Source organism: Festucalex cinctus, chromosome 11, assembly GCF_051991245.1.
Source record: "Festucalex cinctus isolate MCC-2025b chromosome 11, RoL_Fcin_1.0, whole genome shotgun sequence".
Classification (NCBI taxonomy): Eukaryota; Metazoa; Chordata; class Actinopteri; order Syngnathiformes; family Syngnathidae; genus Festucalex; species Festucalex cinctus.
Window position 1 is genome coordinate 13,162,054 of NC_135421.1, and position 14,077 is coordinate 13,176,130.

Consider the following 14,077-nt stretch of genomic DNA (forward strand, 5'->3'; position numbering starts at 1 on the left):
GCTTACCATCTGCGTGTTGGTGGTCATGAGCTAGAGGAGGCGACAGAGGAAGAGGAGCAAAATAAAGAGAGGAAGCAGAGAGAAAGGAGGGAAGAAAAGAGAAAATAATCAGGACAAAAAGGTCAAATTAATTTCATGACGTTTCAACTGAAAAAAAAAGAAAGAACAAAAGGCAATCAGAAAACAAATACAAATTAACAATACAGAGAGAAATGCTAGTTTCAATGAATGGAGATCTCATGTTTATCTCTTGTTATTGCAAATTGAAATAATGATGACAGAATGTGGTGTTTATTATATTATAATATATATATTATATATTATTATATATTTTATTGAACTGTGTAATAAGAACTATAGTAACAGTATATAGTGAACACCCGTATTTTCAAAGTTTGGCATTGCAAAGCCAATTATATAGAGGGAAGATCTTGATTTGGTCTGGTATACAGTGAAGTAGCTTTGCCTAAAGGGAAAAAAGTGCTTTGTCTTCATTTTGTGATATCTACGGGCAGTTACAAAACTTTTTGCAAGGTGTCAATTACTCGCCGATTGTCACACTTTGTAGCAGGACTCGGTCTCTATGCCGCATGAATAACAAGGGGTCACTGTATTGTGATGAATTACTCAATCACAACTGCGTCATAAATGCATAATAAATGACACAAGGTCACATAATAAATACAATTACTTACAGTGGTGTTTATTTCCTCAAATGTGATTACATTATTTCCCGCTAACTCTATTGCTCTGGAAGAGGCTGACCTGGCCATTGCTGGTGAAGGTGGTGTTGTCAAACAGAAAGTAGGCACCGAAGAAGAAGACAATAGCGTCAAACACGCCCAGGCATGTCCAGTACAAGAAGACTGGCCAGCGGAGGAGGGAGTTCTTGGTGATGTCCCTGAGGGAAAGAAGGTTGTGGCTAAATACCTCCCCAACATGAGGTACACCTGCACGATCACATTTTAAAGAAATATTATTCACGTATGTATTTTGAATCCCTCACCTGTACAAGGAGGGTTCCCGTTTAAGTGTCTCCATGGTGACATGCTTCTCTACCAGGCTGTAGAGGAGGATGGGCAGTGACGTGAAGCTGATGTTATACAAGGTCAAATATGCCGTGTCGTACAGTGGCTGCCGTGGGACAAAGCACAACGCGCTTTAGTGTTCTGAAGTCTCTCAACTTTTAATGCAGCTATGAGGTGCCGTTTTGAACAGATGAGAGGTGGAAGCTCTCAGCTAAATGCATGCGGGCGGAACATCTGCCTGTTACATGATGAGAAAATTGCCAAGGCCATTAAAGGCTAATTTGTGTTAGCGCACTATGAACAGAGCTGACTTGACAAGTTAAATACTTACCTGCTGGGAGAAGCCGCAGAAGAACTGGTACAGGAACTGCGGGAAGATGAAGCATACATTCTGCGAAGATTTAAAAAGTACACATGAGGATCTACGCATTTCTATGGTGTCCTATCAAGTCTACTGAGTGGGAAGTGAAAATGAAATGGCCTGCCAAAAATGAGTCAGAGCTTGCAGCGGAAAACACCCACGCTGATCATCACAGCCAATTTCCACTCAGGTACCTTGTAGAAGAAGTACTGGACCAGCTCGGCGATGCGTATGTAGTAGTAGTGGCCGTGAACCAGCAGCATTTTCTTCAGATGTTTGAACTTGGGGATGGCGTAGTCGCTGTTCCTGGCGGCCTGGCGACCCTCTTTGCCCATTATCCCTACAAGGACACACAGAAAACAACGAATAATCATCAAAATGCACTCCAAATGTTGAGTATTGCACTGTCAGAGGTATCAATTTAACAGTGTTAATTATTGTGATTTTATTATGCAGTTATGTAAATAAATACAATTAGCAAAACCCCACAAATATTTCAATTGGCATCAATTATACCGCGTAATTGACGGCAACTGAAATACATGGGGGAAAAAATGACCCAAAAAAATTCCTCTTGTTCAAAAAAAATATAAACATTTAAAGTGACAGTGTGTAATCTTTAGCACCATCTAGTGGTGAGTTAATAATTCATTCAATTTAAAAACCTATTATTGATTTAAATAATATGGAAAAAAAATATTTATTGTCCATATATATTTTTTTTAAAATATATACGTCTAGTAATAACTCATATTACAGTACATGGCTGGAGCCTCACCTTACAAGAGGCTGACATGCTTCACCGCTATCTTCCTGCTCCTGATGCACAAATGACACCTTCGCAAACGTAGTTATCCTTAGTGCTGCCTGCATCTCGTGTCGGACCCAGTGGGTCGACTGCCGCTTACCTTCCACAGTTGGTGGTCGTCGCTGAGCCCCGTGATACGGGCTCCCGTCGCTTGTCACCTTCAGCTTTACTCTCGCAAGCTTTTACTCGCTTTTTTATTTTATTAGCTTATCCCACTAGCCGCTCTTTAGCCACTCCAGCCTATGACTCCGACTAACTCCCGCTAGCTGCTACTGTTAGCTGCTCCGGCTAAATCTGTCTCGCTCGGTCTTTTGCCGTGGCTCGCCGGGCTTCACACCGGCTGCCAAGTCACCGTGCCTCGTGGAGATGCTCGTTTGCTCCTGTTAAATAAGAATTGGTGGTAGGCTTGCTTAGTGTGGTCTTTCTGAGCCATTGTAGTGTGCGTGCTTCGAAATGCATGCACTTAGGTTGCATTCTATCATTTAGCAACATCAAGTGGTCACTTATTACACACTGTCACTTTAAATATAGCATGCAATGTCTTATTTCACAGAGCCGATCAATGACGTCATTGATCGATCGCGCAAATTAATACTACAGCCAATCACCGATTTTTCATAAAATGCAAAATATCAGCCAATCCTAATCCAGTCAAATCATATAAAGTCTACCAAAAAAAATGCTTGAAATGTGTAAATATTCATATTTTATTTTATTTTTTTTTATGTAAAATATTTTATCAGACAACTTAACCCCTTCAAACCTGCATTTTTTTCTGCTGGGCATTTTTTTTTTAAACTGATTTTGATATTCCCACCCCCCAAGAACATGGAAATTTTGTATTATTTTATTTTGGGGGGTGGGGGGGGGGTACCTTTCATTTGTTATAGTGGACGCCAGGATAGTATGGATGTAACGTGTAACGTGTTGTAAACTTACCAATCTTATACGTAACATTTTTAACATGAACATCATGCAAATCAACTTGCGACTGTGATTGGTTAACTAGGTTTCAATCATGAACCAGAAGTGTTGGCATCATCCAAATTATGCCTTTTTATTGGTTTAGACATGCAAATATGTCATGTCCACTGCAACCATCTATGGGTCCGAAGGAGTTAAGGTTGAATAGTGTTGAGATCATCAGAATGAGCTCACCAATGCCCACGTGTGCTTCTAAAATCATGCTGACATCATTGGCTCCATCGCCAACAGCGAGGGTAATCGGGTGCTCCTTGGAGGCCTTGATCAGCTTCACGATCTGATAAAGAGAATAATTCCACTGGCTCAAATACACTGCCTGCTACATGACCCCTAGCGTGTGTTTGGGTATCTCTTACCTGCGCCTTCTGCAGCGGCGCCATGCGACAGCACAGCACGGCGCTGCAGTTGCGACAGATCTCTAGGAAGACCTCGCGGTAGTTGCCGTGCCCGGCGCCGTCCTGCTTGGGCTTGAGGACGGCCGACAACGTGGCACCGTCGATGATCAGACCGAAATCAAGGCAGTCGACAGACAACCTGCACAAACAATTTGATATTAGTCAGTTGTAAGCTCGGAATTGAAACTCACTGGCATCTATATTCTATGTTCTTATATTCAGCCTAAACAAAGACATAAAGCTGACTTTTGATTGACACTGTCAGATAAATACTAATGAAAAGAGTAAATCTGTTATATGAATGGCAACAGGTGGATATATCACTCGCATAGATAGACAAACAAAAATACATTTGTAACGAATAAACAATCAATCACTAATGACATCATACACTCAATAAAAATTCCTGTTTTTTTCATTCATGGTTTTGCTCCCATTTTTTACAAGATTAACTCATTAAAACTTCTTCCACATACGGTACATAATTTCACAACTTCTCTTAAATATTGCTCACAAACCAGTCTGTCTAAATGTGTGATACTGACAAGTTTATTTTAGTGAACTAAAACTAACGAAGTCGCTAAAACTAAAATTCAAAAAACATTTTGTTAATGAAATAAAATAAAAACAAAAATGCTTTTTAAAAAACGAAAACTAACTGAAACTACATTTTATATTTACAAATCAAAGTAAAACTAACTACAATTTTAGTGACAATGTCCTTAGTTTTCATCTTGGTGATTAATTTAATACATGAGCCTTTGGGGTTGATTTTAAATGTGATTTAAGTATATTTATTTCGATATGAACCGGAATAAGGATCTTTGAAAGTATGTGGCATAGAAATGACATGTGTCAAGCAGCCAATAAAAGTATCTTCAGATGACATCCTCCTAGGTGAAAATTTTGCATATTTGACTTTTGGCTCCAATGTCTCGCCTTGCCTGCTTTCTCCGTTAATTCAGCTGAAATGCAACGGAAAGTAAGAAGTGTGTGTTTTTTTTTGTTTTTTGGTTTCATTTTTACTTTGGTGTTTATTAAATATTGCACACAAGTAATACACATAAAAAACTAACACTAAAACTAACTCAAACTAAACTTAAACTAAGCAATTTTGAAATAACTAAAATTAAAAAAACTAACAGAGCTACCCTGAAAACTAATGAAAACTAACTACATTAAAAAAAAAATCAAAATAAAATAAAAGATGACTATAATAAAAATCCCAAAACTATAATAACCCTGGATAGTGAGCACTTCTCCTATGCCGAGATAATCCAACCCACCTCACAGGTGTGCCATATCAAGATGCTGATTAGACACCATGATAAGTGCACAGGTGTGCCTTAGACTGCCCACAATAAAAGGGCACTCTGAAAGGTGTGGTTTTGTTTTATTGGGGGTTTTCTTTAAAAACAAACAAACGAAAAAAAGAACAAAACTGCCCCTTCCAGAGTATTGTTTTTTTTAGAGCATTTATTTGACCAAAATCACTTAAATAAACATTGTTAAACATATACCTCTGTGATTTCAAACTGAGCCTTAATATCTCACCCAGAAATGGATCGCTGCCTGAGAACGGTCCTGTTGAGCTCAAAAAGCACGTCGTGCAGGCTCTGCTCCTCTGTGCGCTTCTTGGTCAGCTCCAGGATCTGAGTGCTGCGGCGGAACAGCTTGCTGGCGTAGCAGGTGGCCGCCGCCGTCTCCATTTTGTCCCCGGTCAGCACCCAAACTTTGATTCCCGCCTTGTGCAGAGACTCAATGGTGTCTGCCGCCTTCTCCTGGAGCCTGCGCATCAATACGTCAATAAAATGCCTCAGTCTCCAGCAGGGGGCAGAGTGTGGGGGTGGGTTGGATGTGGAGGTTAAAGCATTCATCAAAACTCTAATCAATCCATGAGCGAGTGGTGATAACTTATCAATGTGCGTCTGCCCACCGTCCCGCACCATCTCCAGTTTATCTATTAGGAAGTCCAACTGTCAGCCCACCAATCGATCAGCCAGAGAGCCGCCTGATAATCAATACCCTCTTGTCTTGTCCCAGTGTGAAAACAAAGAAACTAGGATGACACTCAAGAGAAAGCCAGACCTCCGACAAGGCCAAACAATTTTCTCTTTCCTAAAGGCAACCGACTAGCCGCGTTTTTCCCATTGAGTCATGATAACACGACAAACTTTATGACTCATTCCCCCTTGCGTTTGTCCAACTAACCTGTCCTCCACCGCTGTGGCACCAAGGAGCACCAAGTCTCTTTCGATGATGTCGTAAGCCTCAGCCAGCCTCTGCTCCCTGTCCTGCAGGGCCAGCTTGGCGTCCGTCAGATGCCGACACGCCTCTTGGTACTCGGACTCCGACAGACGTTTGTAGGCCACGCACAAGGTTCGCAGGCCTTCCTGTTACCATGGCGACAAATGAAGTAGCGCATTAGCTGCTCAGTGAGCGCAGTTCTTGTTTATGTATGCCTTCAAGAGTCACTCAAATAATAAATACATGAATTAATCTTTAGAGCTGCACTTTTAGCAGATTGTGGTAAAAAAGCAAAAGGTTTTCATTTAAAAGGTCAAGTCTACCTTAAACATTTCTTGACAATAATATGCTATATGTCACCTCATTAGTCTAAACATGACATTCTGATTAATATTACATATGTGGAATCCGAGTTATGCAGTGAAATCCAGCCGTTTTTACACATCGCAGGGGGCGGCCATTTTGCCATTTGATGTCAACTGAAGATGACATCACAGTTGCTCAGGGCTCAGGCGATGACCAATTACAGCTCAGCTTCAGAAAACAGGTGAGCTGTGATTGGTTGTTACCTGAGACCTAAGCAATTGTGATGTCATTTGCACTCTACAGCAAGTGGCAAAATGGCCATCTTCTGATATTGATAATAACTGCTGGATTTTACTGCTTAACATTTATTCCACTAACAGAATATTAACCAGAATACCGTATTTACACTAGTTGGACTATATAGAACCTATTAATGTCAAGACTTTTTTGGGGGGAAGGTTGATTTCCCATTTATAGGGCACTTATTGACATAATTGGAAATATATTATTTTTAAATAAAGTGGCATTTGGTACCTGGGCCTTCAGTGGGGATTTACCCGACTTAATCAACCTCTAAATACTAACAACACATCACAATTACAGACACTATGAAAACTACTAAAATAAAAACGCAACATAGTATAATAGCACTCAAATTTTGTGTACATTGTACAATATATGTTGCAGTTAATAAAAAAAAAAAAAAAAAAAAAAACTATTTGATAACAATGTATTAATGTACAGAACCTGGCAGAGGTGTTTTGATATTCAAACTTGCTCTGATCAATCAATCAGAGAACTGAATAATGCTGACGTTATTGTAGGCCAACTAGCTGGCCCTGTGAGGTGAATTTGAAATGTGATTGTTACATTGGCCAGCACTACAAAAGCTCAAATCTGATTGGGTAAAAAAAAAATAAAAAAAAATAATCTAATGTACTTGTAAGCAATGTAGACATTACATTTTTGGATTTGTGTACGAAATTGAGAAATTAAGACTTGAGAGGATTTAATTTAGGTTGTAAATGTAGGTCAGTGCTTCTTCCTGGCTCTGAGAGACCACCATTGTCTAAATGTGGGTGCTGCGTTTTGCTTTGCAGTATTATGCTGGTATAGCCATGTTAGTAACATTCTGCTGGGCCTTTAGTTATACTTTATATTGACCATTAACCTCATGCACACATAAATTGCTATGGTATGTGTTAATTATCGTGTGCTGATTGTCTGTGAGAAACTACATGGCTCGACTACATCATAGAAAGCCACGTTGGGTTATTTTCACCTTCAGTTGCCAAATAATGTCTTTGGCACTTACCACAGCATTTTGCTCCACCCGCGCCTTCACCTGCTCCACCTTGCCAGATACCACCACAGGAAAAATGGCCGAGTCAGCGCCCTTGCAGAAGAGCAAAAATTCTCCTAAGAGTACACAAACATGCAGAAAATTATCAGTACAGTAAGGTATCCTTAATAGAGTAGCACAGTGACTGACCTCCAGCCACTGTGCTACATTAGATAGAGATGATCAGGTATGCTGTGGGAAATGATCCAATTTCAATTCATTGGTGCAAAATTATTTATTTATTCATGACAAATAATGTATTATGTATGGAGGACCAAAACTGCCAAAATTCAAAATAAATAAATGGCTAAATAAATAAATGACTAAAAGTGAAAATAAAAATGGATATAAAAAATATAATTTGTAAAATTATATAAAAAAATAAATATAAATGTAAATAAAATGAGCAATATATATATATATATATATATATATATATATATATATATATATATATATATATTTATATATTTATACACACATACACATAAATAAATAAATAAATTGTATTTAATTGTTGAAACATATTTTTTATATTCGCTTTTATTTTCACTTTTAGTCATTTATTTATTCATTTAGTCTTTTATTTATTTTGAATTTTGGCAGTTTTGGTCCTCTATACATAATACGTCATTTGTCGTAAATAAATAAATATTTATTTATTTATTTAATAATTTATTTATTTATTTAGTCATTTATTTATTTTTAATTGGGGCAGTTTTGGGCCATACTGCCACGTCAAAATGTTACTGAAACGTACTGCTCACTCGACTAATGAGAGGCAGTTTGCAACAGCGTTAAGACTATTGAAGAGTGACTGTGCTGTTTTTTTGGTCAAAATTAAAGGGAATATATTTGTTTAAAAATATCTTTTAGTGATTTTTTTTATTTTTCAAAATATACTACTGGTATCGGCAGTTTCTATCGGTATCGGTCTGAAAAAAAAATTAAATAAATAATAATATATATATACATTTATTTATTTTGAAATTTGGCAATTTTGGCCATCCATAATTATCTAACTACATCAGTGACATACATTGCATTAACATGAAGGATAATTAAATAGTCTTCCACTAGATGGCAGAGAGTACACTTAGCCTGTTACACCTGTTGCCATTCAGACGGGAGAACAGAGCGTCATTTGTTTTTAAAAGCATTTTGTTTTACAAACAACAAAATGTCATCCAACCTCAAAAGCATAAACTTCACTGACAGCGATTATCTGTCAGTGCGACTTACCTGAGCTTGCCCGAACAATCACGCTCATTCTCCTCCTCACAGAGTCGAAGTTGAGCACATGAAGCAGCTCAAACCTAAAGGAAAGCAAAAGTTGGCATGAAAAGAACTCTTTTAATCGACTGTTTTGCTGATAATTTAATTCGCTGCCTTTTTTTTTGTGAGGAAGGACAATCCATCTTTTTTAGGCCAACTATGCACTTAGGACAAAAGCCATACTTGATGAATACACTCTGCAAAGACTAAAAGACTCTTCAGCGTCCTATAGACTTGATAGATGGAATTTAACAGATGTTCCTGGAGGCTTCTTGTGCATTGTAATTCATAAAGTGACTTAAATAGAGCACAGTGTCATTCTAATTAAAGTCACTCATTCCAATTACCGGTAAGTAACCTCGAAGAGTGATAAAAAAAAAACCAAAACAAAAAATAAATAAAAATAAAAAAGTTGGGAAAAAACTTGCTTGAACCAACCACAACCTGACGTAAGAAGTCAACATGAGATACTGTTTGAGCATTTTGTACTTTTTATGTGTGGCACTGGTCCCGAGCACGATAAATTAGACTTGCCCTGGCATAAAAATGAAGATATGCCCGTTTTTAAGCAGAGCACAGTGTTTTTTTTATTTTTTTTATTTTTATGCCCGTTTTTAAGCAGAGCACAGTGTTTTTTTTTAATTTTTTTTTTATTTATTTTTTTTAATTTTAACTAACAGTGGCTAACTTGTATTTTTACTTGCTTGAAACTTTGAATGTTAAAATGTAATGTAAATTTTGTGTGTACAGTTCACAATTGTTTAAATTGTAATATAAGGTCAGTATTTTATTGTTTCAATTTCAAACCAACCTAAATATACTTTATTGGATCAACAACACTGCCGTGTCCAATTAAATCAACCATGAATCAAACTAATATTTGCAAAAACAACTTATACGACTTCTTTATGATTGAGCTGTTGCATCATCATCCCAACCCCACCATGTCTAATCGATGTCATCACATTTCCTGTGGTGTAACCGCGGCAACCGCTTGGCACACCAACCTTTCAATCTCGTCGTCTTTGTTCAGGATCTCCATGTAGTTGTCTTTCAGCCTCAGGTAGGTGTAGCCCAGCCTGGAGACAAGGAAGATGGGCAAATCCATGTGTGCATGGATGCACTAGTTGTTATTTTTAATAGAAACATGATCACATGCACGTGCAAAAGTCCATCCGGGAAAGCAATAGATGACGAATAAAACTGTCTGACGCCGCATTCTGGAAACCTAACACATTGTCCACACTTAGAATAGAACAGTGTTATATGAGCATCTTGGTTTGCGTGTGCTGACCTCAGCATGTATGAACGTTGTAATTTAATTTTAGAACTCTGGAACGTTATACAGACAACATATCAGGCGTGCTTTAGATATTTGAATAGCAATGTACATTCTCAGTCATCCAGGTTATTACAATTCTTAAAGGTTTAATCAAGGTAACGGGACTCTTTTTATTTGACATTTTATTTACCTTTAAATCAAATGTGTTTTCAGTTTTACATTTTTAGGTATGGAGTATCTCTATTTATGCCTTAGATGACTAAGGAAAACTGCTATTGTTATGTTGTGAAATTGTTTACATTTTTTTAGCTTGTCCTGCTAAATCCATTTAATGCATTTGCTGACAGGATAATCTTGTAAAGAATTCTAATTCAGTGACTTTTCTGGCTACTTAAAGGTTAAAAACAGATCAGTCAGGATCGGTATTGGCGCCTATTTCCTTCATTTTAAGGGATCGGTAATGGAACCGATCTTGTTCACCACACATCTCATCTCCCTCTGCAGAGGTTTGAAAAAGTCAGCCACTGTCCTCTTCTGCTGTGAGATGACTAAAAGATATTTCATTTTTATTTGTGAGAACTACATCATGTGCAGTTATCGCAACCTGTTTGCATTGATTCAACGGCATTGTTCACTGTTTTACAATAATACAATATTGGAACATTGAAGTTGAAGTTGGTTATGGAAAAAAATCGGGATCAGCCAGTCACGCTTTTTATAGCTTATGGATCGGTCAGAATTCACCTAACCATTAGTTTGTTTGGATATAAGAAGTTTTTAAAGCCATTTATAATGTTAGACTATATGCTTGTGCCCCACTACAATTAATTTTGTGTCTTTGATTTTGCATTAACATGTTCAATGTGACACGGGAAGCATTTACAGCAAATATTCTGGGTCTTGTCAACTATGTGATTTCCATCTCTGTTGTCAACCAGGTAGCTGAAATGCTATTTTGAGGAACTACGCTAATTCAACAGATTCTTTAGCCACATAAGCGCTAGTTATCCCAAGAATATGCAGCGTCATTGAGAACACTGACCTTTTCATTCCCTCCACCAAAGCCACTTCATCTGGGGAGGAGGAGATGTAGAAGGAGGTGGGTCGGCCCTGATGGATGCCCTTCTTGATGCCGTCCACCGTCTCCTCCTCCTTCACTTGCACCGTGTGACACAGGCACAATGCCCGGAAAAACAGGTCCTCGTGCTCCTGAAGCCACATAATCAAATGAATGTATGCAAACGAAACAGATCTAAATGCGTATTTAACAACTTTTCTGAACACCGTGTTTTTATTCAGAATAAAACATTACATGTATTTTGTCTACTTTTATGTACATTTCTTTGCTTCAATAATTTGGCAGGCTTGCGTTAATGCAGTAGATACTGCTGACAAACTACTTTCTTAATGTGAATATGGTTGCCAGAAATGAAGATTGCAGTCACTTCAGTGTATCAGGGGACCTTTCTTCAAACTGCAAACAAGCTGAACATTGAGGGTTTACAACAGCTTTTATGAACTGCAGAATAATGTGCGGATTAATACTTCTTTTACATTATACTTGCAATACTGTGAACTTTTGTCGTACAGATTATTTCTACAAAATAATGTCTTTTTATAAGGAGAACAGAAAAAAAAGCAAAGAATAAAATTGTATTAGTACAAGAATAGTAATATTTTTGTGAGTAAAAAGCTGCAATATTGGGAGAAAAAAAAAGTAATATTTTTGTCAGTATAAATATTTAACAATAGAAAAAAAAATAGGAAAAACCTAGCTCACAATTTTCAATCCATCCATCCTCTGAACCGCTTACCGTATAATACATACATAATTTAAAAATATATTTTAAGTATAAATAAAAAAAAAAAGTATGATTTACTCCCGTGAAATTATTATGAACTATGATCGATATACCAGATTTTTTTCAGGATGACCCAATATTTTTGGTGAAATTTATGCTTGTCAAATGCGAACACGCCAACATACAACAGATAGACTTACTCTGCGGTATCCACCAGGTGAGGAATCGATCATGTCTATGCTAGAGGCAGCGCTGAGGATTTGACCATTGCAGATGGCGTGCGGAATGTAAACGTTCCCATCAACGCAGCATTCGATGAATTCCATGTTATTTTCCGTCAGTGTGCCCGTCTTATCAGTGAAAACATATTCCACCTGGAAACAGAGAAACATAAATGGTGATGAGCTGGAAAATAAGGTGTTTAGAGTAGGAAAACGCTTACGAGTACCTGACCCAGCTCCTCATTAAGGTCGGAGGTGTTGACCTGAGCTCCCTCTCCCAACTCCTCGTCGAACATCTCCTCATCCCACGTGATGAAATAGGAGCCCAAGAATTTCTGCATCTCTACCGTCACGTACATGGACACGGGAATGATGTAATTGAACAACACGGTGAAGGCCAGGAAGTCGGTGAAAGCTCGGACCACCTGCGGGAAAATGTGAGACATCTTAAAGGAATGGTGGCAATATAAAGCAGGATTAGAAGATGGAGTGTTATGGTCGCACTGAAAATAAAATAATAATATGAGAATGAAGTCAAAGAATTATGAGAATAAGGTTTAAAGGGGATGCATCTTGGTATTTTAAGATCTTACATAGTTAACTATAGGCATATAATGATTACATCTTACCTTTGACACCATGGGGATGTCATTTTTTTTTTTTTAGGAAATATTAGGTATTTTGCTGGCTATTTTTCTAACGCAGAAGTAAAACTACAAGTAAATACATTTTACTTGTAGTTTACACTACTGTCAGCCACAACCTTTCTGAGATTTTAAGACGGCCAATTGTCAATGCACTTTGGCATTGCAAATGTGAAGGATAATTTATTCCTTTGAATTCATTTGGACACAATTTTTACTGATAAAGGCTACTTTGATCACTAGCTTGCTAGCATGGAGGTCTCAGAGAATGTGGGCGTGTGTTCAGTAGGGGTGGGAATCTCTGACATGAGGCCGATTCGATATGTATCTCGATACACAAGTTGCGATTCGATTGAAAAACGATTATCTTTCAGAACAGAACGGTTCGATACGGTTCAATTAAGTTTGGGAACGATACAATTTTCGATTCGATACGATTCATTTCAATATTCAAAACTTATAGTGACATTTGTTGCTTGTAAACACCACAAATTTTTACAGTATCTACAAATGTGTAAAAAAAGAACAACAACAATGTCTTCTATATTTTTATATATTGAATCAATTATTTAAATGGACCGGAACAAAGGGCTGGGCGATATGACTGAAAAATGTATCAGTTTAAATATTTATTAGTTGTTATTAACAGTTATAATTGTTTTTTGTTTGTTTTTTTAATTCAAAATCAGGATCAGGAAAACAAAAGGCTGATAATTCAATTTGAAATATAAATATTTAACCTTTAAAAAGACACCAACACAATTAAACAGAATATGTCCACATTGTGAAGTATTTCAGAAACATAAATTTAAGACATGAAATAAACCTACCGTTCAGCCAAAAGAAATATGAAGCCACCTTATGGAACAATAAATCTATCAAACACATTTTAACAAATTAATATATCCAAAAATATTTCCAAAAGTGCCCGAACCTTTTTATCAACAATTTTTGTTTTGAACAATTTTTGTTTTTCTTTGCCAACACATTCATTTTTGGTTAATGTATGACATCTTTTTTGTTTTTTTAATCTGAGACACGATGATGACCACGGAATCACGACTGTTTGTTTTGTTTTTTTGGTTGTCGTTCATTTTGAGTTTGATGACGTAATTGCGGGCACGTCTCAGTTCCCTGCTGCTCATTCTAGTTGTGTACATTGACAGGGAGCCACAAACTGAGAAATGAGATACTTGCAGTGTGCTTTTAGCATAGCTGGTGTGTTGGCTGTGGGACATACCTGTGTCGTTTGAATCCATGCATTGGATCGTCACGGGAGTTATTCTTTTTGGCTCGCGCGCAGTACCAACGCCGGCCCGGGACATACAAGTGCACCGAGAGGCTCGATAGCAATGGGAAATACCGAGATGTACGGCACTGGC

General features: G+C 37.6%; 1 protein-coding gene across 4 annotated transcripts in view; it reads right to left on the reverse strand.

Annotated features, from left to right (window-relative positions):
- Positions 1-14,077, reverse strand: part of LOC144030273 (phospholipid-transporting ATPase IH-like) — a 46,142-nt gene that overhangs the window by 9,279 nt on the left and 22,786 nt on the right. For 2 of the 4 annotated variants that reach the window (XM_077536425.1, XM_077536428.1), the window contains exons 12-26: positions 12,279-12,476; positions 12,031-12,204; positions 11,071-11,237; positions 9,754-9,825; positions 8,714-8,787; positions 7,445-7,548; positions 5,788-5,969; positions 5,131-5,364; positions 3,538-3,715; positions 3,356-3,458; positions 1,584-1,729; positions 1,360-1,419; positions 1,007-1,134; positions 766-901; positions 7-30 (exon numbers count right to left, since the gene is read on the reverse strand). In XM_077536425.1, the coding sequence (XP_077392551.1) occupies positions 7-30; positions 766-901; positions 1,007-1,134; positions 1,360-1,419; positions 1,584-1,729; positions 3,356-3,458; positions 3,538-3,715; positions 5,131-5,364; positions 5,788-5,969; positions 7,445-7,548; positions 8,714-8,787; positions 9,754-9,825; positions 11,071-11,237; positions 12,031-12,204; positions 12,279-12,476 (1,980 nt within the window). The remainder of the gene's footprint in view (positions 1-6; positions 31-765; positions 902-1,006; positions 1,135-1,359; positions 1,420-1,583; positions 1,730-3,355; positions 3,459-3,537; positions 3,716-5,130; positions 5,365-5,787; positions 5,970-7,444; positions 7,549-8,713; positions 8,788-9,753; positions 9,826-11,070; positions 11,238-12,030; positions 12,205-12,278; positions 12,477-14,077) is intronic. The other 2 variants (XM_077536427.1, XM_077536429.1) reach the window with 1 other exon arrangement.